General features: G+C 38.0%; 2 protein-coding genes across 2 annotated transcripts in view; one reads left to right on the top strand and one right to left on the bottom strand.

The window, feature by feature from the left end:
* Positions 1-228: 228 nt before the first annotated feature.
* Positions 229-2152, bottom strand: LOC137399694 (uncharacterized). The gene is made up of 2 exons (XM_068085893.1): positions 494-2152; positions 229-279 (listed from the first exon to the last, which is right to left on the bottom strand). Exons 1-2 carry the CDS (start codon positions 2150-2152, stop codon positions 229-231), a joined length of 1710 nt encoding a protein of 569 aa, XP_067941994.1.
* Positions 2153-9424: 7272 nt separating this feature from the next.
* Positions 9425-25881, top strand: part of LOC137399279 (WD repeat-containing protein 81-like) — a 37893-nt gene continuing 21436 nt past the window's right edge. The window contains exons 1-15 of the mRNA XM_068085314.1: positions 9425-9550; positions 12471-12597; positions 12972-13121; positions 13892-13942; positions 15353-15550; positions 15745-15831; positions 16132-16277; positions 17027-17223; positions 17378-17627; positions 19029-19154; positions 19417-19595; positions 22849-22963; positions 23989-24177; positions 24563-24752; positions 24868-25037. Of these exons, the coding sequence (XP_067941415.1) occupies positions 9479-9550; positions 12471-12597; positions 12972-13121; positions 13892-13942; positions 15353-15550; positions 15745-15831; positions 16132-16277; positions 17027-17223; positions 17378-17627; positions 19029-19154; positions 19417-19595; positions 22849-22963; positions 23989-24177; positions 24563-24752; positions 24868-25037 (2247 nt within the window). The 5' untranslated portion in view covers positions 9425-9478. The remainder of the gene's footprint in view (positions 9551-12470; positions 12598-12971; positions 13122-13891; positions 13943-15352; positions 15551-15744; positions 15832-16131; positions 16278-17026; positions 17224-17377; positions 17628-19028; positions 19155-19416; positions 19596-22848; positions 22964-23988; positions 24178-24562; positions 24753-24867; positions 25038-25881) is intronic.

A 25881-nucleotide genomic window follows, 5' to 3' on the forward strand; every position in this document is an offset into this window, starting at 1 on the left:
TGATCGATGAAAGATGAGGTATAAAGCGAGCTAGCTGATTGAGCATTCCATTTAATCTTCTTAGCTCAGTCTTGTTAGTCGGCGCTGGATACTCTTGTATGGCCTTTATCTTAGCAGGATCTGCGCTCACTCCTCCAGCATCAATTATGTGACCAAGAAACTTTACAGAAGTCTTGCCGATGTCACATTTTGCTTCATTGAGGGTGAGCCCTGCGTGTTCCAACCTAGCTAACACCAAGCGCAGAGTTCTGTCATGACTCTCGGCGTCAGCACCGTGAACTAAGATGTCATCCATGTGACATATAACATTATCTATGCCCGTTAGTAACCCTGACATGGCTCGGGAGAATATTTCAGGAGCACTGGAGATTCCAAAAGGTAATCTGTTATAACAGTACCGGCCAAACGGTGTCAAAAACGTTGTGAGCTTTCTGGAGCTTTCATCTAGACATATCTGCCAAAACCCACTGTTGGCATCAAGTTTTGAAAATACTTTGCTGTTTCCTAAGAGAGCTATGCTATCATCAACTGCTGGCATAGGAAAGATTTCTCTTCTAACAGCTCTGTTTAGGCCAGTTAGGTCCACACAGATTCGTACTTCGCCTGAAGGTTTTAAAACTGGCACCATGCCACTGCACCAGTCAGTGGCCTCAGTCATAGGGGATATCACTCCTTGGTGCACCATCTCCTCAAGCTTTAGCCTAGCTTTTTCTCTTAGAGGCAGTGGTACCTTCCTTGGTGTGAATATACAGACTGGTTTGCTCTCATGTTGAAGTGAGATTTTGTAACAATAACCTTTTAGAAGTCCAAGCCCTCTAAACAGATTTGGAAAATCAGCTCGAATTTCCTTTGTCACTTCCAGTTGGTCTTTGATGTGACAAGTGACCAGCTCTAGCTTCTCACAGGCATGTCTACTCAGAAGCGAAACTGGTTGGTCTTTGATGACGTATGCTGTTTCTGTTATAGATCTTTCCTTGTAAGTCAGCCGAGTCTTCAGGGTACCTAGAACAGGAAGCCGTTTGCGACCTGGTCCTAGTAAAGTAACATGTGATTTCTCCAGTTGTTGGTCTTTTAGCCATGCCTCTTGATCACCAATAATGGTACCATCGGCACCAGTGTCTAGTTTGAATTTGGTTTTATTTCCATTAACATCTACTTCAGCCATCCAGGTCTTCTCTGTAATTTGATTTATACAGAGTTCTCCAGTAAACAAGAACTCCTGATCAATCTCTGCAGAAGCTTCATGTATTGCTCTACTCCTACACATAGCCTGCCAGTGACCAAGCTTGCCACAGTTTCTGCATTTCGCCTCTTTAGCAGGACAATCTCTTTTAGCATGAGATTGCTTCCCACATCGATAGCATTGGCTTTGGTATGTGTTGGTGCTGAGTGGAGCAACTCGAGGCTGTTGCTGTTGTGTTTGTGAAGTGTGCTGGTTATAGTCTCTTTGTCTCATTGGTTGGCTAGGCCTCTGTCCTTGCGACGCAATACTTGACCTCTTTACTACAGCATCTATTGCCCCAGGACCTGCGCTTTTTGCCACCGATTGCATGACAGCCGACGTAACCTCATTGCTTCTGCAAACCCTAACTGCTTCAGCTAGTGTCAAATTGTTGCCTTGAGAAATTAGTTTCTTTCTTACATTGTCATCTACAATACCTAGCACTATGCGATCTCTCAACATCTCGTCTAGTGGAGCAACTCCCCCTGTAGTTGCAGGACGGTAGTTGTATGCACATTTGTCTGCCAACGAACGTAAGTCAGCATAAAAAGCATCAAATGGCTCATTAGGTAGTTGATTTCGCACATTAAATTTGTAACGCTCATGCACAATGTTTCTGTCGCCTATACAATACTGTTCAAGAATATCTAATATAGTGTTGAGTGACTGGTCTGTTGTGTATTTATCGCTATTTTCAACTACTCTAGCAGCATTGTCACCAATTGTATATAATAGCAGAGCACGCTGGTAATCTTCCTTCTCTTCTGAAAGCCTAGACAAAATGTAATATGATTGCCACCTGCTCTTAAAACGTCTAAAGTTAAGCTCACGTTCACAATCAAGAACGATTTCACCAGGAGGCTCAATTCTAGGAGCATTTCGTTGTACGATAACGGTTTGTGGTTGTTGGGTGTCTTCTTCATCTCCCATTTCACAAATATATCGCTGCCACCATGTGTGAATATGGGTAGTAAGGGCGATGCGTCTGGATCAATAATTAATAAGAGTGAATAGTGCGGCCAACTTTATTTCGGATCCCAACCGGAAGTCCCTTCTCTACAAGTCATATTCCTTGACTCGATAGAATAACCAAGTTATACAACACTATATACAAGAATTCAGGTCTGAAGAATAGATCTTCTATGAGTATTGGTTGTGGCAAGATTTATTGTTACTAATAATATGATGACTATAATATGGTCTGTACCATCTGACTGTGTAAGTATCGTTGATGTTTACATGATTAATAGTATTTTTTGATGTTGTTTTGATACTAAAATAAAAAATTTGCAAACAAAAGCATTGTTTGCAATAATTAATTGCAGAAGCTTCGTGTTTTTAACGATAAAAGTTTTCCATAAAGACGGCGGACAACGATAGAATGACGTCACGAAAAACGAATGATATTCTCATAGATATAGTAAACCCTAGATTGGCGAATAGCTATCATTACAATGCAGCAAAAGTGAGGCCTATAATTGGCTGTTGTTCTCACGACGTTACGTCGCAGTGATGTGCATCCAGCATCAGAGCATTCAGCCGTGCAATGAGTTTAGTAATGAAAGCACGCTTGTCCTACTAGTTTGTAAGCCATAAACGTTACAATAAGACCAAATTTTTGGTGAAATGTCATCAGAGGATACTACAACACCTCAGGTATGTGAACCCACAATAAAAATTTTAAATACTTGGTAAACCTAACCTTTGCACATGTACTATACTGTACTATGTAAGAAACCACTGGAAACAAACTAATTACCAACTCAACTGAACTTATTTGTCTTATCATGGTCTATGATTGTTCTGAATTGAAAGTGAAGTGAATGAATGCTTAGGACTATCAAAAGAACGAGTGTCTAGACAGGTTGCAACAACAAATATTACAAACTTGTCTCTCAGCTGATAAGGTTGTAATCTAGCTTGGTATGATTGATCAAATGTCTTTTGTGTTTCATTCCAAGTAATGTAATGATATTCATTCTATTACATGTATGTATTGTTAATGTTTAGGCTAAGAAAAAATTAAGCCGCAGCTGGTGCTGTGCCTATGGATGTACAAGCAATCCTAAGCAATGCCCAGATCTTGCGTTTCACCGGTTTCCAAACGAGAAACGTGCTGAAACCCGTAATGCTTGGGTAAAGGCGGTGCGACAACAGGATTGGACTCCAACATCAAGCTGTATTATGCAGTGGACATTTTCAGAAAGACTGCTACAAGATTCCACCAGGTATTGGAAGAAAACCAATGCTAAAATCTGACGCAATACCTACAATATTTACAGCTTATCCAACCTACCTTCAGCCAAAAGCTGTGAAAAGACGGACACCAACCATAAGAACAGAAAGCCTGCCAAAATGTGGAAGAACATCTCAGACAGCAGCCAGTACCATAATACCTAACCCTGACAATACTACACCTGGTGATACTACTATCCATGATGATGAGCAACCTGCAGTTTCTGGCAGTCAGGACACCCCTACAGCCTCAACAACGAGCTGCCGACATGGTGGTAGACCTAAACAGCCTGCTGTCACACGTATCTCAATATTAAAAAGAAGAATCAAAACTCTACAGCAGAGAGTCCGTCGATTAGAGCAGAGGAATTGGATTCAAAATAATTTGATCACAATACTGAAAAAGGACAATAAACTTGACAATATAGAGCTTACATCGATGGATGGATGTCTAGAAGAATTATTGTCAAATGAAACCACAAACAAAGCTAGAAAGACTAAAAAGACTTACAGCAAAAAGGTAAAAGAGTTTGCCATAACATTGTTCTATTATTCTCCCAAGGCTTATGAATACCTGCGGACACAGTTTACATTGCCAAATGCACGCACTATCCGATCATGGTTTGAAACAGTAGAGTGCCAGCCTGGCTTTTTGACAGATGTCATCAGGAATTTGAAGAATGCCACCGCAGATCTGTACAGCCTTGTCATTGACAGTATGGCAATTCGTAAACGACTGATTGTAGATAAGGCAACAAATGAAGTACTAGGTCATGTTTCTATTGGTGATAGTAATATGATGGCAACTGAAGCTTTAGTCTTTCTTCTGGTTCCAGTATGTGGGGGGCAGAGAAGCCCAATTGGTTAAAAACTATCTCGTCTAGTTATTTTCAGTCATGTCTAATGGGTGTTTAAACCATAACTGCCAAGTACAACCTTTATCGTTGCATCTATGTACATGAGACACGCCGATTCCGTTTTGGTACTCAAAATAAAGATTGGCTTACTAACTTTCAAATTCATGAAGGCTTTTTTTACAGCATTTCAATATCTGTCTCGAAAACAACACGTTCGGCGCAACAAGTTTCGCCCATATAGATATATGTGACGTATACTAGCTTTTTAGGAACAGAAGTTGGGGATATGTTTAGTCCGGTTTAGAATGATAAAGATGGGTGTCGTAAAACCCATTATTATCTAAATTCAGCCTTAAAAATTAACTTAGTCTTTTGGGAAAAGTAGATAAACTATTTAAAACTCATGGCTTGTTACAGCTCATAGCTTGTTACAGGATGTTTAATAGGCTGAACGCCGAGAAAAATGATCTCAAAAAAGCACAATATCAACGCTAGCTTGTGCTTTTCTTGGCGTTCAGCATATAAACATCCTGTAACAAGCTACAAGCAATTTTAAATGTTCTCTCATGACATTTAAAATTTTAAATGTCCTAAAATAACATTGTAAATGTTAAATATCTTCTCAGTCCTTTCATAAAAAAACTGAGAAGATTTTGATGACTGAATTTAGATAATAATGGGTCTTGAGCCACCCATGTCTATCATCATCGTCTAACATTTCCAACTTCCAATCCTAAAAAGCTAGCATACATCACATATCTATGGGCAGAGCTTGTTGTGCCGATTGTGTTGTTTTTGAGACCGAAATTAAAACGCTGTAAAAAGCTTCATGACTTTGAAAGTTAGTGAACCAATCTTTATTTTAAGTACAAAATCGGAAGCAGCATGTCTGATTTACCTATAAACTACAATTTAAGTGGTACGTGACAGTTATGGTTTAATACAGTGGTCCAACTTAACTGCTTCTAAATCTCATTTGATTCAGTAGTTATTAGTTTAATTTCTAGTTGGTTACTCTTTGTATTATCAATGATATAGGAGTTTCTAAATCATTGGTATTATCCATTACCATGTGTGTAAGATTCTTGCCTTTCTCATCCAAAGTCAGTTTTATATGTTATCAATAAAATATGCAGTCTCAGATGCACAAACTATGGAAAAATTGAGCAGCTAAGTGAGTGCTAAGTCAATAGGAGTTAATAGATCAGCTGATTAGCTTTGCACATCACTGTGACGTTGCGTCATGCTAATTATAGGCCTCACTTGTTTTGATTATTCGCATATCTAGGGTTTACTATATCTATGGATATTCTACTCTATTTGACACCCGATTCTTCACAGAATTATACTGGTACATAGATTTATTAGGGAGTTCTTCTCTCATGGCAGCCTTTTCTGACAGATAGGACAACTCTGAATAACATAACCAATGTTTCGATATATCGGTTGACTACGCCATCATATCGTACCGAAACGAACTTTTGATATCGTCCCAGCACTATGTTCAATGTGATATTGCATATGTTTTTCTCCTTTGTTTAGTCGTTTCTCCATTACACTATCTGCTTTTGCTAAACAACAGCCTAAACAATATGGTTCATAAAGAATACATCATACAGATTTGACAAAAGCTTGTACAAACAGCAGTGAATATTAAACGTATTTTTAATAGCAAAGAGAAATAGTCGCTAAACAGATAACAAAAAATTTGAACTATCAAAACATTTCGCAAATATTCCAAATTATCACACAAAAAATATTTAGGCTCTGTACCTGCCGAGACGATTTACGCACTGTTACAAGTTTTCGATAGTTTTTTGACGGTGTTGTTTTAGAAAAAAAATTATAAAACAAAAAAATAATGAAGAACAGAATATTATAGTTGCATGCGTTCAATAATAAATTATGCATCACAACAATACAGAGGCGTTTGCGAATGCATGTAATGCTCCTAACGCACCATACATTAGTCAATTTAATTTGCATTCAGCCTATGAAGCCTGTGATCATTGGATCTGAGTCCTGTCGGTGAAAACGAGAAACATTTCGAATAAATAAGAAAACCTAAACCGCGCGTGTAGGTAGGCGATGGCTATTTTACCAAACCCACTTTCTCATAAAATATTCGTTAGTAAAATGTGCGGAAGGGCCTGGTTTCCGCAATATTTGTTTGTGCAGGAGCACCTGAAGTTATATGCCAAAATCATGTTTTACCATGCTGCTCAGCAGTTGCAATGTATTTTGAACAAACCAACATGGTTATTCAATAGTAGTATTCAGTAGTAGTAATGACTCGTTTGAGTTTTTTTATTGATGTTATCGGGATTCACCAAGTTTTAGTTAGTCAAAATATCTCGGAAATTGCATACTAAGGACTGACAGCTTTAAAGAATGACATTTGAACCTCTGGTTTAAGACGGGATACCTAGGAAATAAGGAATAATGCCAAAATTAGAACTAAAGGTGATATGAAGTTGTCAATCGGTCGTAGAGGCTAAACATGCACGGAAGACTAGTGATAACGTTTTAATAAAAAGTCGGTGCTTGAGACGAGTGACTGGTTTGTTGGTGAACATGGTTTTCAGCCTGGCATACACATCATGTGTATTAGGAATCTGAACCCTGTTTGTCACTCTAGGCTGGATGACACACTAGATGACCTTTCAATCTGTAGAGAAGAGTGACTCAATTAAGGTTTTAGTGTCAAAAATTGGCACTGAAATTTAGAAAACAAAGCAGTTACAACATGGGCACATGTTAGAGATGAGCTTTTCTGTTATTTTAACACAAAAATAATAAAAAACCAGTGCTCTGTAGGTATTGAAATTTGAACTATCATGCGAGTGTGATAATTGATCGATAATTAACTAAAAATTACATAGGCTGATAAACCTACATGATTTACATAGATGGGTGAAGTATCCTGTATCATAACACTGGGAAATAAAGGTACCCTGCAAGTCACATGCAAAAGTCAGACCGTGTGACCGTGTGAATTCAGGTGAATACTAATGCTGTCTTTTTCAGAAAGTCTTTGGCCACTTACATTTTAACGGTAGTTTTTGCTCGCTACTAGACAGAGGCAAATCATAAGTTATACTGGTGTGAGAAAGTTCCTATTTGTCTTAAGTCATATGATGGTTATAGGTAAATTCATTGCTTTAATCAAGAAATCAGACAGAACCATAATATTGCATATACACTGTATATCATATTTAATAGTGTTTTATAAATTATTATAATAATTCTATTATGAGCCAGTCATATAAAATGGCTAGTCTAGTAAAGGCTAGCCTTATGTTGGTGAGCTATCTTAATGTGCTACTATGTGGTGGGATTAGTGGAGGATCTTAAAAACTGAAACATTAGCATAGAGAGTTGTGCCCTATCCGATATATGTTATACTAGGTCTTACCTGCCAGTGACTGCAAAAATATGCATGATATACACCCTAGTTATAGACTAAAGCTGTTGCTAACAGAAACATTTGATATATTCCTAAAGGCTGGTTCACACTGTACCGGCGTATGTTGAGGTTGTCTTTTCCGCAATTATTTGTCAACTACATGCACTGTCAACCGTTGAAACACCTAGGCAATGTGGATATGTCGGGAAACATTGCAACTGTCACACTTTCCCGATATTTCACCCTGCATCCACGACAGCCTGCAGCACTTGGGCAATGGTGATTGGTTGTCTCCGATTGCTCAATTGATATTTCTTTTCACGATATGATAATTGTTGTCAAACTAGTTGTTATGTAATGAAAACGCTATGTCATGGACTATTCACCGATGTGAACACGGATGGGGTTGTTATAGTATAAACAATGTTATCATAAACGATCACCGATGTATTGTGGAATTAACCCCCCCCATATACTGCTATGTAGTGCTAACCAGCCTTAAAAAACATGGCATGTTATGACATGACTAGAAGGTTGAACTTGCCATGTAAAAGGATATTTAATAAGTCTCAGCTAGTGCCTTAGCATGCCTGTTGTTGCATTCCTATCTACTTATAGGTCATAACCTTGTTGTCTGCCACCATGTCTCTCACGACACACAAGTATTCTTATACCAAGTCAGACATCAAAAGGTAAGTACATGACAGAACCAAACTTGAACACAAATATAGTTCTGTTAACGTGTTACTTTATTTAATGGCTGTATCTTTACACAGATGCGCAGCATTGAGCAGGCGAAACATATCACCGACCTCCTCAGTAGCTGAGCTCCTTGCCTACATGGATCAGGAGAGAAAGAATGATGTCTGGTCACAGCAATTTCATAGAGCTAATCTGCACAAATGTTCCACTTATACTGCTCAGCATGCTAAACCGGTACATTCTTTAGTGATCATTTCATAGGTTTTGATACACATGTATGTTTCTTGCTGATCTATCAAGTTTTGTGTGATATTGTTTTGGAGACTGTCTTAGACTTCTTCCTAGTGTCCTACTTCACCATCCCTGGGAAACTTCTGTCTTTCAGGCTTACGGAAGGAACCTCTCAGGTGCACCACCTCTCAAATTTTTTCATTTTAGCGATTCAAGCGGGTTGCTTTCTGCCCATTATAGTGATTCAAGTAGGTTGTTTTCTCCTTATTATAGGGATTCAAGGAGGTTGATTTTGAACAATTATATGATATTATTGATTTGCTGTAGGAAATCAACGTTCATCTAGTCAGCTTGTAATTTTATGCATTCACATTAATATCCTTTAGCTTAGTGGATCTGATTTAGACATAGTTCTGTGCCATGCTAAATTTAATCCTCTAAGGAACTAGTATTGGAGAAAACACAGTCTACTGCTGTTTTGCTAGATGCTGTTTTGGCTCCCTATGTAGTCTTTGCCAAAGCCTGCCTCCCAGTCCCTTATTGACAACCTAGACATTGCAGAGACGATATCAAGTTGTTGTGTTATCTATTGCCCGCTTACCAGCGTTTTATGTAAGCGTCGTTGAATGTAAGGTCAAGGAAAAAGCTATACATTAGCTCTATTGAGATCGACTATTAGATGCTAAGCTGGACTAGTCAGCTCAGGTGAAGCTTTTCGAAGTTTTGTTAATGTATTAAATTATTCAGAGATTTATTGCTGTTTAGGTGAAAGATGAGAATGAGTTACTGAGTTACTTGAAGTCCCTTTTAGCTAGTTGCTCTAGCATGAATATTCCAACAGTGTGTGCAATAGAGGACAAGGGAGGAACGATAGACGTCGTATTTAAAGCACCCAAGGTTTGGCTTCCTTATTTGCTCGACTGAGACTACTATCGGAGGCTGATGTAACACATTTTATATTGGACGGCTTCACGCCTCCTGTTAAACATTGTCACATGCATGAAATGTTTGTCGTGCAAAATGGATCTTGAGTTTGGCATAACCACACGTTTTATTGTGTGCTTTTGTAAAGATTACGGGTTGAGAAATACCATGACACTTCTTTGAGTAGATAGTAGCAAAGCGCAAGTTATCAGAGCATCACATCATCTATGGCTTCATATACTAGGAGAGTACATGTAAATAACATGCAGGACATACTGAAAATGCCTACTGCAAACCAAGAGCTGCAATGATACACTAGACTAGCCACAGCTGTGGGACAGGACCCTCTTTAGTATCAGCGAATTAGAATGTAGCCTTTGGTTCCAACTGATGAAACGGTTGTATCTTTGCCACCGGCCGACCTCTTATTGTATGCATACCATCATTCAACAAAACCCTGTATGTATGCATACCCTCTCTGGGGTATGTCTAGGGAATTTCAACTACCCATACTTGGGCTGCTTAGTGTTTTAGTAATTTTAGTTATTTTTAAACAAAATGTTTACTACACATTTTTGAGAAGATACATTATTAGATCTATCCATGAAGATTTCAAATCAATGTATACTAAAAATTTTCTAAGGAACCTGTGAATGCCATTTTTGAGTAAATTATTGCAAGAAATTCCTCTCAGCAAACAACTGTATCGATATTATGACTTGTGTTGATTCAGGCCTAGGCAATGCTATCAACCTCAAACATTTCTACTTACTATGAAGCACTTAAGTGGTAAGCGAGTGTCAGCTAAAAAGAGCACTCAATTTGACAAATATTATCCGGCGCTCTGGACAACTCTGGAGAAAGTGTTGAATTGCTGCTTATCCACATAAAGAGAAAAAGCTGGCCCAAAGCATTCCATAATAGCGAGAGACTTATTGTGTCAATATTTTATTTATTGCTCATAACTTTGGTATAAATTTAATTCTTTATCTAAGGATTTCAGTTGTCGAGCGATGATTTGTCAGTTTAGAATGCCACTAGTACTAAATTACGAAACTGATTTGGTTTGTACAACCGTTTGTGTCACAGTTAGGGAATAAGACTCGACAATCTCTCCGGGTTGATTATATACTGCTTGCTGAGCATCATTTACACACGAAGGACATATAGGTACATGAATCGGGTGGAAAGCGGAGCAAGCTATTTGTGAAACGGATTTTATTACAATAATTGGTGAATGCCCGGTGTTTCATGAGCAATAACAAAGTTATTTTTAATCAACATATACAATATTTACTATTCTAACTTTTAAATGAAGGTGTTTGTTTATTTTTCTGTGTGTCCGGCCAATGCAAAATTTAAATATTAGGTAGCTCGAGGCATAGGTAAAACAGATTGTTAAAAACATTTCTTCGTCTTGTACACTTTCGTTCAAGATTTTAAAAAACCTATAAACAGTGGCAGGCAATGTAGTTGTCATTTGTTAAGTTTCTTAATAAATTTGAATAACTTAAAGGTTGACTTGCAACAAAATTCACATTACAGATATTTGATATCAAGAGATTCACCATGTCTTACTCTGTCGTGTTGTAGGTGCAAAATATGTGGAAATGTGATTACAAGCTCTTAAAAGCTCCAAAACGAACAGTTAATCGCCGCCACTCGAGACCGCCGTAGTTTGAATTCTCTTTCAAAAACGGCTCAAATGTGACGTAGTTGTGAGAGATGGTTTCTGTTTACACTTTCATGCAACCTTATTCGTCGAAATATTTTCACAAATATACTTCACGCATTCAATAAAACCATGTCTATTGTTCTTACCCGTCTATTTTATCGGCATCGTAATGCTGCCACTTTGAGCACTGATATCTCAAAGCCTACCATAAAAATCTGCTTAATTTTTTAATCTTAGCTTGAACGATTGCATATCATCCTCTGATAAACATGATGAGCCTGTTGGTCACCTGTGATAATCGAAAAAGGCTGCAAAGATTATTTGCGAAGCATTGGGTCACATGAACAGATTACGACTTGCCAATTAGACCAGGCCGAAACAAAACTGTAAAGTAGCGTGCATCTATATTTGATACGGGGTCTTCGGTGAAACCCGAAGTGTTTGTCATAAACTAGTGCTACGATAAGTTTTATATTGAGCTTTTTATTGGCCTTTCAATTCACGTGAGAACATCATGTGACAAGACAATAACCAAATTTCATGGCTACGTCATCGAAATAAAGAGATTCCAATCTATCGTTTTTGAGCTTTTAAGAGCTTGTAATCACATTTCCACATATTTGGCACTTACAACACCACAGAGTAAGACATGGTGAATCTTTTGATACCAAATAACTGTAAGGTGAATTTTATTGCAAGTCAACCTTTAAGCTAGCCTAAGTTTTTACTATAATCAAAGCTGTGTCCGTCCTTCTGTCTGGGCGTTAAAAAAAAAATTTCACCTCACTGGAATCAAACCCGTACATTCGAATGCATGGATGTTAAGCCATGTGCATTACCACCAACCATGCAGCCAGCTTGCCAGGACGCGGAATAATTGTACGTACAGTTGTTATGCATCATGATCTTCAAGCATGCTTGTAGCAACCAAACAATTATTCCATAGTATGGCAAGGTGGCAGCGTGGCTTATGGGTTAGTGTGCTTGTATGCAAAACCTGTCCGAGTTCAAATCCAATGTGAGGCAGTTTTTTCATTCCTATAACTTTACTGCTATAACTGGACCCATGACGACAGACAGACAGACACTTGATTATATATATAGAATATATAGATGATGTATGATATGCCAACCACTGTAAGCATAGCACTGTAAGCATAGCAAATAATTGTAGGAATTCCTCATTGTTACTCACCATGACTGATTGTGTTCCTGCAGTACTCTCTTCATGATGCCCTCACCTACAGCCCTGCAGTGTTCCGAGACTCTCTCGCTAAGCTCGAGTTTGTTATTTATCAGATGCTGCAGTGTCAGCACTTCCTCCATAGCAACGGTACAATCATGGGTGAGTAACAATAGCGATGTCTATGCCATTGTATAAGCATTAGCGAGTGACAGTCTTGATATCTATTGCTTTGGTATAGTCAGTAGCAATTTTGATGTCTATGCTATCGCATGGTCGCTCATGAGTGTGCAGTCTTAATGGATCTGAACTTTTTTTAGCTGAGGCAAAGCTGAGATAGTTTTTCTACTGAGCCGTGTCATGTGTAACAATTTATTTGACAGACACCTCTATCGCAGAGTCTGAGTCAGTCCAGGGTCTCGCCTCTTCTCGGGCAATAGAATATGCTTGCTCATTCAGAATACGCAATTTTGGATGACAAGCTATTTATAAGGACCAGTAGCCAGGTTAATCTATCTGTTTCCTTCTCTGACCAGGCACCATTACACTAAAGGATATCTACCTAGATGATAACTTATGGATATCAATGTGCCCGAAGTTCTCCTCTGACTTTCTCTCATCATCTGAGGACGATCGTAGTCTATCACATAACTCCCCTAGTCAAACTCAAGTGAATAACGAAGCGGGTAGGTCTATTTCAATTGTTCCTCTTAATGCAAAGGCCCAGACAACAAGAGTGTAAAATACAACAAAAAGTACTAGAAAATGTGTGGTTATGAACCCATTCGCCCAGTGGCTGTACGCGTAGTCAACTTACTGAGCTTTCTACATGTTTGTGTTGCGAAAGCAGTTTTAACTGGATGAATTAACTGCGCAAAGTTTATTATTATTTTTCCCGGACAGCCATAAATCGTAATTTAGTCGGCCTCCACCATATTGGTCTGATCGGAAATAATTAATTACATATTTGCCATCATTTGATCAGGTTTTATCATGATGTTCGCACTTTATGTCCGGCCTTTTGCTTAACATTTGTACATTGAAACCAAGTTCCATGTTTGAGTGAACCAACACTAGATGACAGCAACTAAGTCAATGATCTGCCAGATGGTAAAAAGAATCCTTTTTATTCTTGCCGTATTTGGCTAGCATCAAGTTATTTTCTTATTGCGGTTTGTCATTTATGACATCAGAAGGTTAGAAGTTAAGCCAATAATATAGCACTCGCTTCAGATTCATTGAATACTCGTTTAATATGGTTACTAAGCAACAATAGCTGTAGTTCCTCATGCAGAGTTCTAGTCTAACATCTCATCTATTTACTAGTGTATGACTGAGGTTTCCTTTACTCAGTAATCTGCTAGTGTCTGAATGTGTAAATAACTTGGCCAACCACTGACTTTGACTGGCTGCCATTACTATAGATCTGAATATTTGAATTTCTCTTTGACTGCAGACGAATCATCAGAAGGAAAATTACTGGAAAACATGAACAACATAATTAGAGGTGAGAGTGAATAAAGACTAGGGTAACTTGTTAAATTTTTCTACTTGTATGCTGTTAGAATATTTTACATATAGCTCTCAGTTGACTCATTCTCGACCCCTTGATGAACCTATTTTGGGCACCAAACTTGTGTATTCTAGGTAACAACCTACCTCTAAAGTGTTAATTGCGAGTTTTAGTTCCTCAGGTTTTCCCCCGACCAAACACGAGCGGAGCGATTGGTTGGGAGATTTATAATAAATGCACATGTGCACACAACTCCCGAAAAATTATCCGTTAACAGCCGTCACCAAACCCTTGTAACGAAATCTTACCAACAAATTTAACCATTTTTCTGTAAAATTGTTGAAGTATAATAATGATACAAAGCGCATATAAACCTATTTAAATATGTTACCAAGCCTTTGAAAAGTTACCGTAAATTCCTAAAACTAACCCATCTAATCGGATTATACATAAATAGACGGATTTATTTGGCCGAAAATCGTTATTAAAACTTGCTAAGCCTCACTTTTATCAAAGTTAAGACCGGAAATTAAAACACCGAGCGACAGAGAATGGAACGATTAAGTCGTGCGTATTTCATGAAAAAAATAACGTGCACATTTCACCAGTCTATAGTATTGTCGAATTGCCGAAGGTTTCTGTAATTGACGCAGGAGTACTGAAATCGTTTCATTTTTGCCGATTTCAAAGTAACTGACATTTTAGAGTTTTTTTTTGAGTACTTTGGTATTCTAACTGATGTCCAACGTAGTGTAAGTAAAGGAAATGACAATATTTTTTTCTAACGATTTTTATGAGGTTATTACAATATTTAATTATAAGTTTGGATGACTACAGAACAATGACTACGTAGTACAGATTTTCTAAAAATCTATATAAATATCACAACTTCTTGATATTGCTAGCTATGATGTTTTGAAATGTAAACAAAATTGTGCATTGGTTTTATATTATTACTATATTAATAATATTGGTTATTCTAATAATATCAGTGCATGTTACTTCTAATATTGGCCAATATTGCATTTCTCCTATTGCAGGGGTAGAGATATAAACATATAATCTTTTCCTTTCATTATTGCTGTTTGTTGTGTATAATAACACCCACACCCAGTACATTACAGCTACCATTGCAGTTATCCTATTGCACTGCAGTGCCATTTGACTGCTAATATTGCATTTCTCAACCATCAGTACCCTTTCTTTTTTTCCAATATCACTTTGGTCGTGGGCTGTATGACAGTGGAATTTCTAGTCTGTAGTATATGATTTATTTGCTTGATATGGATATAAGGATCTTTGTTATATATAACACCGATTAATTGTGTAAGCGCAACGTATTCAACGATGCCTATTAAGTTGGTATCAGATCTATATGCTACCTTATTCTGGCATGCAAAGCAGGTAGCTTGTCAGAACTGACAGAGAAGTGGGTTCATGGGGATATCTCCAATTTTGACTATCTCATGCATATCAACAAATGCAGTGGCAGGATGTCGGGACACCCAAACCACCACCCTGTTTTTCCATGGATCATGGACTTTTCTCAACCACTAGGAGGTTGGAGAGATCTTACACAGTCTAAATTCCGTCTAAACAAAGGTTTGGAGGTTTGAAATATCCGCTTATTTTTAATAGTAAGACGTCAACTCTGCATTGTATTTCAACCCTACCATCATCAGGTCCTAACCAAATTTGTTCATTTCACCATGACTATGGCTGACAATACGCTCTCTGCTGATTGTCGCTCTAGACATGCTAAAGCATGTGCTTTCACAACAAGCTTTTGCTGCCAGGTGATGCTCAACTGGATCAGACATTTGAAGTGGCTCAGCAGGTCTTGCAGGAGCAGCAGGATGAGGAGAAGGAGGATTCTCCCGCAGGTCAGTCATGCTGTCTAAATCACACATTTTTTTCCATCTGTCCCTATTTTTTCACATTTACTTGTCACTTCATCAGTAAACCTTCCTAACACCATAAAGATTCTGAGCATTCCCTTGCTGGTAACAAACTGTTCTGTCGCAGCACAGCAGCCCCATTTATTGCATTTTCCCATGAGAATGTTCATGTGGTCAGACTGTCTATCAGTCTGTATTAAGCTAAGAAATGGTTGATTCGTGTAGTATTTCCACACCACATCTCTATCAGTCTGTATTAAGCTAAGAAATGGTTGATTCGTGTAGTATTTCCACACCACATCTCTGATGTGCTCTCTGACATCACCTACTACACATACAAAGCCAGAAAAACTCCAAAGGAGACCCTTTGCCAGTTTGTTAGACAGAAGTGGGTGCCCCATGAGTATCCATTGTCTGTACAACGTTTGCAGGTACTCATTCACCTTAATAGGGTTTTTGGGTAGATTAATAATGAGAATACTGTGAGTAGAATTGCGAAGGGTTAAATATTTTAAACTTTTTTATTTTGTAGCTTTTTCAATAAATATTTGATGTGTAAGATAAATATAGGATGTATTTTTCTGTGTTGAATCTTTGAAACTTATCTTGATTTGGCTTCAGCAAATTACATACCATTGGCCTGTTATGTGACTTGTGTCACATGATTGGCCAGTGATGTAACCTGTTTCACATGATTTTCTAATTATGTGACCTGTGTCACATGATTGGCCAGTGATTTAACCTGTTTCACATGATTGGCTAGTCATGTGAAATGTGTCACAACCACGATTCGCCAGCTATATAATCGGTATCACACATTGGCCAGTTATGTAATCTATACCACACAATTGGCTGGTTGTGTTACCTGTGTTACATGGCTGGTCAGTTATGCAATCTGTGTCACATTATGGCCAATTATTTAATGTAAGTCACATGATAGTACAATTGCGTAGCCTGTGTCATCCCATTGGTCAGTTATGTCTAGGAAAACCTAGTTTATTAGTTGTTAGAATATTTTAGTAGTTGTTGTGCATTACCACCATCTACTTACTCTCCCTGTTTGATGCCTAGCGATATCGAATTTTTAGTCCATTGCTTCATATGGTAGCTGTTACTATAGCCATACTAGTCAGAAAGCAAACAGAGAATTACAGCAAGGGTTTCTGCCTTTTCATTGCAGGAGTGGACGCCAGATGAATGCATTCCCGAGTTCTTTACGGATCCTTCTATTTTTCGTTCAATTCACGCTGACTTGCCTGACCTCGAGGTACCTTCATGGGCCGAGTCTCCGGAGGATTTTATAGAAAAGCATAGAAATGCTCTGGAGAGTGACTATGTTTCCCAGAGTCTTCATCACTGGATAGACCTGACCTTCGGGTGTGACAGAACATCATCATAGACTTTGCCATCGTAACTTGTCATTAAAATGGAGACTGAGGAGTTTACAGAAATGTATTTGTGTATAATAAAGAGTGATCTATTCATCCATATTCCTCGCTGTGAATATAACAAGATGACTGTAACTTGACAGGTACAAGCTGAGCGGAAAGGCCGCAGTAGACGCTAAGAATGTCTGTCTAGAGCTGGTAGACGGTCACACGACCTTTACAGATCATGGAGTTGTCCAACTTTTTAGTAAAGCCCATCCTGAGAGAGTCTGCGCATCTAGCAAGTATATCTCTTGCAAGGCACCAGATATTTTATACAAACAGTTGCCACCACGTCAGCCAATGACAACCCGTAATGCAGACAATCCAGAGTCTCTATTGGATAGTTCAGAGGTGAACTCTATCTCCATTCACTTTCTTATTGCACCATATCTTTTCTGATCTTCTATTCCATATTCCTTCTTTTCTTCTTTCCCCATTCTATCTCACCCTTTCTCGTTCTATATCTTGTCTTTTCAGCCCATCCTTTCCCATCCTTTCCCCATTCTATCTCACCCTTTCTCGTTCTATATCTGGTCTTTTCAGCCCATCCTTTCCCATCCTTTCCCCATTCTATCTCACCCTTTCTCGTTCTATATCTGGTCTTTTCAGCCCATCCTTTCCCATCCTTTCCCCATTCTATCTCACCCTTTCTCGTTCTATATCTTGTCTTTTCAGCCCATCCTTTCCCATCCTTTCCCCATTCTATCTCACCCTTTCTCGTTCTATATCTTGTCTTTTCAGCCCATCCTTTCCCATCTCATCTTATTTCATTTCCTCTCAATTCTTTTCTTCCCATACCCTCTTCTTCCTTTTCATCTCCTATTGCTCCCTTCCATTCCTTCTCATTCCATCTCATTCTCTCTCATTCCATCTCATCTCCTTTGATCCCTCTTATTCCCTCCCATCCCTTCTTTTGGTTTCCCACCCTCTCTCATTTCTTCTCACCCCTTCTTGGAATCAAAGAAAAGGCTAATTTAAAACACCTAAACTTTTTTTGAATTTTCCATGCAGTCAAGTCTACAGACTCTATCTTTATCTAACAGAGATTTGTTACTCATATTTAATTTAGGGGGCATATTAGCTTATCTGTGAATAAAGAACATGACATGAACATGAAGAGTATACTCTTTAGCATTAGTGCATTTAATGACTTCAAGCCTGGTTCCCATATACGTCGCAAAGCACCGGCGACAGCACCGCAGGCTATTAGCAGTGAAATGAGAACCTATGCGCCGGGTACCGCCGAGGATGGCCGGTAGTTGCCGGCGGTGACGCAATAGTTTAGTGCTGTTCAAATTTCGCAAAAGGCTGCAGGCAAAACCTTCCCGAAACGCACTGTACAGGTGAAGGTCGCCATTATAGAAACGGCATGGCGAGCGAACATTTTATTTGATTACGCGATTATGTTTAGCGATGCAGCCTATATGTGAACAGATGCCGCCGAGCCAAACGTCGCAAACGTTTTGCTGCGCAAGTTACCACTGGAGTCTCACAATCGATATGGGAACCAGACTTTATTAACCTCATGTACAGGGAGGGGAGAAACATACGCAGCGGAGCGAACTCATTACATACCCTCAGGCTCACGAAATGTTCACAGATATCTTAATGAGATTTCTGTTATTTTGGAGTGGCTTGCATGGTTCCCGAATCCAACTGTAGTCTTATTGCTAATGTCATTACTGTCATAGAAGTTATGTACTAGCCACCTAACTATGCCATCCTACTACACTTCCAGTGTCTCCTTTGCAGTTTGACAATTTAGTAAAGTCTATGGAGACATTGTCATCAGAGCCCATTCACCTTCCACCGGACTTTGACCCGACCCAACTGATAGAGAGGATAGAGAAGGATCCACAGACTCGCACACTTTCCAAGGTGACTCTCTCTAACTCAGCTACCCTAGCATAGTCCTCTTTATGACTTTTCACTACATCTTACAGCTGCCTTTGATCTACTAGTCACTACTAGCACCTACTAGTCACTACTAGCACCTACTTCCTCTGAGTGATTGTTAATATCTGACTTCGTGAATAAACATTCGGCTTGCGCTTACATTCTTATCAAGCGCTTTTTTGCTTCTTCACATTTTTTTAAAACGTTTGTCAGTCTTCTGGATGTCATTTTCCTTGTGTCATAGACTTGCACCTGCCGTGACTGTCCATTTCATAACGACACTCTCTACCTCGGGTGTCTGTTGGCTAAGATGATATTGCCTATGCAAACAAGACTGATACCTGATCACACATCGATGAGCCTTGATGGCTATCTAAGCTGCATACGGCAGCTTGTACTCAAACATGAGCAGATTATTCCCAGGTGAGTATGCGACCTCCTGTCTATTATCGACTTACTGTAGATGTTAACAAACAGGTGAGTATGCATTGTCTAGTATCGACTTACTGTAGATGTTAACAAACAGGTGAATATGCATTGACTAGTATCCACTTACTGTAGATGTTAACAAACAGGTGAGTATGCATTGTCTAGTATCTACTTACTGTAGATGTTAACAAACAGGTGAGTATGCATTGTGTAGTATCGACTTACTGTAGATGTTAACAAACAGGTGAGTATGCATTGTCTAGGATCTACTTACTGTAGATGTTAACAAACAGGTGAGTATGCATTGTCTAGTATCCACTTACTGTAGATGTTAACAAACAGGTGAGTATGCATTGACTAGTATCCACTTACTGTAGATGTTAACAAACAGGTATGCATTGTCTAGTATCAACTTACTGTAGATGTTAACAAACAGGTATGCATTGTCTAGTATCAACTTACTGTAGATGTTAACAAACAGGTGAGTATGTATTGTGTAGTATCGACTTACTGTAGATGTTAACAAACAGGTGAGTATGCATTGTGTAGTATCGACTTACTGTAGATGTTAACAAACAGGTGAGTATGCATTGTCTAGTATCTACTTACTGTAGATGTTAACAAACAGGTGAGTATGCATTGTCTAGTATCTACTTACTGTAGATGTTGACAAACAGGTGAGTATGCATTGTGTAGTATCGACTTACTGTAGATGTTAACAAACAGGTGAGTATGCATTGTCTAGGATCTACTTACTGTAGATGTTAACAAACAGGTGAGTATGCATTGTCTAGTATCTACTTACTGTAGATGTTAACAAACAGGTGAGTATGCATTGTGTAGTATCGACTTACTGTAGATGTTAACAAACAGGTGAGTATGCATTGTGTAGTATCTACTTACTGTAGATGTTAACAAACAGGTGAGTATGCATTGTGTAGTATCCACTTACTGTAGATGTTAACAAACAGGCGAGTATGCATTGTCTAGTATCCACTTACTGTAAATGTTAGGAAAACTTGTACATATGTTCCTATTTTATACCTCCGTAGTTGGAGCAAGTCAAGAATCAAACTAAAGGTTAGAGGGGAGCCTCAAAGAGGCCCCTTCCTTCTATTTATGTAGCACTGAATTATTACCACTGTGTTATGTGGTACAAGTTTTTGAAATGATTTCAATTATTGAGAATAAATTTTAAAACTGAATTAATTTGAAATAATTTATGGTCTGCAAAATTAAAAATCCTTTTTTATAGTTCATAACCTTCTGGTGTATGACATTTTTAAGCATCATTTATAGAAATAACCAATTTGAGCTAGTAAGAATCAGAAAGTGTTATCTAAGCCAGGGTTAACTTGTTCAGTATCAAAATTGGACCTACCCCTTTTAGACATTCATATAAAAAATCTCAAGGCCATATTGTCATAAATCAGGCTTCAAGGAAAATGGTTACAAAACTCATGTTATAGTATACATATAGCAAGTTTATGGTACACATAGGGTGAGCTTATGGTATACATTTAGCGAGTTTATGGTACACCTATGGTGAGCTTATGGTATACATTTAGTGAGTTTATGGTACACATAGGGTGAGCTTACGGTATACACTCAGCGAGTTTATGGTACTCATAGGGTGAGCTTATGGTATACATATAGCGAGTTTATGGTATGATATACATATGGTGAGTTCATTGTATACATATCATTACTTCAAATGGTTTTGTGACATGATTAAAACCATCATATTTCAAATATACCGTAAAACCTGTATTTGAACGCCACCTTTGAGAGAAGGGTTGAAAAATAGAGCGCCACCCTTTAATTGAACGCCACTTCTATTTGAAGGCCACTTCTGTTTGATCGCCATTATCAGACATTCTTGGTCTTTACGAACCCATAATAACGAGTGATCAGTAAAAAAATGTCCACAAAGCCGGACTAATAAAGACTCGATTACATCAATAACATTTAATTCGTTCGTTGTTGCTGTTTGTATCGAAGTCCGTTTTCTAACTCTAAGTTTTTACAGTTTTTTCATTAAAACTTTGAATGCAATGCCATAAAAATAATAAGTAACTGTATCAGGCTAATAGTAGTTCCTTGTTTAATGCGGTCTTGATACTTTAGTATCTTTGAAAAAGTTTTACTCATTTACGATTGAATCTGCTACTACATATTTTGAGGCTAAAATTTTGGAGCGGTTTTGATTACACGCGGTTTCTCTTTATTTGCGCGAGAAGTATAAATTGCATCGCGTAAAAGTTTTGTTGTGCTCTAAATTATTTGGACGCTAATATCGACTAGCTCAGCTGTGCAGAAGAAGAGCTGAGGTCACAAGGCACTGTGGAAGTCATTGAACAGCCAGAAGAATCTGAGATGGTTCCAAATTAAGGCAACAATCAGAACGCAGCTGGTCGAGCAAACAATGCTAATATTTTTGTTTTAAAAATGTTAGTTTTGGTTTCGAAATGTATTATAAATATGGTTTGTTTAGGTCACTTGTTTTTGAATATATATTTGTAGCATTTGATAGATTATTATTATATAACTTAGAAGCTTGCAGGTTTATAGCATATTATTTGATAGCACCGTTGCGGTTATATAAACTCGGCTTACAATGGATCGGCGCTCATAACTCATCTTTTATTGCACATAAAAAGCTAGTTTTGGCTGCAATTGTTGCAAACATATCAATGGGCGCAATGAACTTTTATGCAAACTTGTAAAATATAGATATAAAATGAAAATATGCCTTCAAATTTAAAATGAAATAAAAAACTTGAAAGCTCCAACAAATTACAACGCAGAATATAAGATCATAATAGGTTAATTGCAAGCAATAGATATCAACTGGTAGAGATATGTATCAGCTTCTCCGTGCATATTTATTTAGAGATATATGACAAGTTGGAGGTAAGTCTGCAAATTTCTTGCATTCAAAAGGGTTTATGTCGCTCTGCAGAAAGGAGAGTTTCCAACATTCATTTCACCCGTGTAAGGGTCATGTTTATCTTTTGAAAATTGTGACAAGGTGTTTGAAAAATACAACATGACCCTTTATTTGAACGTCACCTCTAATAAAGCGCCACTATAGAAGAAGGGTTGAAAAATAGGGCGTCATGACATTCAAATAAGTGTTTTACGGTATATGTGTAGGAAACATGTTTTACCTGAAATCAATTTAATAAAAATATTTTCCCTATTTAAGAACCGCATCTAAAGTTAAAAAGAAATTTTAATGTTGTAGGGCTCTGTATGAGATCCTGCGAACAGCTTTGGAGATAGATGACTCTTTTGAAACTAATCTCACCTGCAACTACCAACTCCCTCCAGTCATTCCTGACCTTTTGCTTGCCCCATCGGTAGTTTTATTTTTACATGCTGTGTTGTTCCGTTTTGTTCTAGTATTGTATACATTGCTCCGAGTGATTGGTAGCCTGTGGTATTACTATATCTAGTGTAGTTAATAGAACTATATCTAGTTCTATTAAATACACTTGTTAATAAAACCTATATATATATATAATTCGGTTTTATTAACAAGTGAATAAAACCTAATTACTCATAAAAATTGATCTTGATTACAAGCCCTACGCTACGGCGAGCTATGCTAATGTGTATTATGGGCTTCATCACTCTTCCAGCTTTTTTTTTTTGTTTTATTACTGATGTTGATGGATATGAATCAAAAATCAAAAAAATCAAATTTTTAGTGATGCATGTTTAATAGAATAAGTAATTTAGTTAGATTTATTTATTTCATTCCACCACAGCCATGTTCACAGTATCCTTAATAGACCACGCCTAAGCTCATATGATTTTGATAGATCGTAGTTGGTAGATCAAACCGATATTCAGGTTGCTGTTCATAGACTACACTTACATTCAAGTTACTTGTAATATACCACACCTCTATTCAAGTTACTTCAAATATACCACACCTCTATTCAAGTTACTTCTAATATACCACACCTTTATTCAAGTTACTTCCAATATACCACACCTCTATTCAAGTTACTTCTAATATACCACACCTCTATTCAAGTTACTTCCAATATACCACACCTCTATTCAAGTTACTTCCAATATATCACACCTCTATTCAAGTTACTTCTAATATACCACACCTCTAACTAAATTAATTATAATATATTACACCTTTATTCAAGTGGCTCCTAGTAGATTTCACGTATGGCCAGCCCACTCTGGTCAGACTTAACTTTTGCTCAAATCAGTCCCCATGTATCAGGCTTGCATATATGCGAGTTGCGGTTTCATTTACTCAACTAATCAAGCCTTAAGTCAAGCGCAAATCAAGTGCTCATTTGCTCGTTGGCACATCTAGTCTGTGTTGTCTCCTTACATTCCACCTCGTATAATATTTTAGGTGCTGCCATTCCCCTTCTACTTCCAGCATATGTATGAGCTGATTTCCTACCATCGTCTTACTAGCTTTCTCTCAGACAAGGATGAGTTTACTTCGGCGCTGTGCTACATACAAAAAGAAAACGAACGTGAAGAGGTGGAACTGAGGTTAAAGGAGCGAATTAACCTTCACACTCAATTTTTGTCTGAAGTACATATTTAACCTAAAGATCAAGTTGCGCCATTTTAGCTATAGGCTGATGATCAACAGTTTATTTTGAGTTCTAAGCAAGCTATCTGCATCCTATATATGATCCTATGATTGGTCAGTTCGGGAGTTCATTCGTGGTTGACAGTGTTTGTAACTATGTAATTGCGAATATCTGTATGCTTAGGAAATGCATGAGCTGTAAATATGTAGCTGGTAAGATCTATAACTTGTTTATTTAGAAATATAAAGTCCTAATTATGCCTCAGTTTACTACATGTTAACATTTTACCTCTGTCTTATTTGACTACAACTCTAACATCTTACCTTTTTATGCTGGCTGGTTAAAGAGTGCTGATCAATCACCATCTGGTATTGTTGTTGGTAGTTTGGGACAAGGCTGCAGTGGGAGGGTATGGAGCTTTACCTACCTTATGTCACCGAACTGCTGGCGATGCAGGAAGGAGACCATTGTATGCAGGCGGCTTGGTATATCTTTGGTCAGCTCTCACAGATTCTTGGAAAGTCCCTGACTAGGAAATATGTTTCTAGTCTTATACTTGATCTCTTCAACAAAGGTGAGTTCACTGGTCTAGACAGCAGATCAAAGAACAAATATAGATCATTACTTCATTCCCCTTCGGGTCCGCGCCTCATCAAGTTAAGTGTTACTTCCCTTTTTATTCTCCTCAGATGTCAGCAATGTACGTAAAGTCAAGCTTTTCCACAAAGCCTTTATTCAACAGCTTATCATGCAACTCGGTGTCTCTCACTTTGCTGAGGAATACACACTTCCACTCGCTTCAGCTCTTTGCGCCTCCTCACTCGCCGCTGTTGAAGCTGACCTTGAACAGCATGGACAGGTTGGTAAAAGTGTCAGCGGGTTCTTGCTACTTCTGTTTGAGCGGCACTAGGAATGTTTTGGAGTGCAGGTCAGACAACAGTTCAGTCCTACACTTTTAATACTATGTGCCTTCATCGAGCCTGAGTACCCAAGTATTAGGTCCTATTAGAGCAGTGGTTCCCAACCTTTATTTACTCCTGCAGCCCTGAAAAAACTTTGCTCTAACCTCGAACCCCGTACATTTTATTTTTTGTTCAAGGATAAAAGATGTGGAATTGTACAAAATTTCATCAAAAAAGATATTTATTTTACTGAAATATATGTAAAAAAGACTTTTAGACAAGAAACATCACAGATTGATGTTTGAACAAACTTTACAAAAATAATAACATATGTTTGAAATGTAAAACAGTAAAATCAGGAACTAGCTTCGAAATACTTAGACAGGAATTTATTTTTTTAATATGTAAAAAAATCAAAAATATGGACTAGAAAGGATATCCCAGATCTACATTTGAATATACCTGACAAAAAATAATTGCTTACTTAAAATATGTAAAAGATAATAGAATCAAAAGGCTGACATCCAAAACGTTTGCTAATTTCAACTCAATGACTCTTTTGTTCCTGGTTCATGCTTATTAGTCTTTGAAATCGTGGAACTATGTTGCTGATAGCAACACGCATGTCTGCTTGTGCATTCAAACAATTTCTGGATTTTTGTCTTAATTGACAAAAGGGTGCTAAATCCTGACTCGCATAACCATGTCATCGCAAATGGAATGAGCACCGCAAGTGCAGCTTCACAAAGCCCTGGAAATGAAACTATAGCCGAGCATTAATACGCTTCCAAAGTTTTACTT

Source organism: Watersipora subatra, chromosome 7 (assembly GCF_963576615.1).
Source record: "Watersipora subatra chromosome 7, tzWatSuba1.1, whole genome shotgun sequence".
NCBI classification, from domain to species: Eukaryota; Metazoa; Bryozoa; class Gymnolaemata; order Cheilostomatida; family Watersiporidae; genus Watersipora; species Watersipora subatra.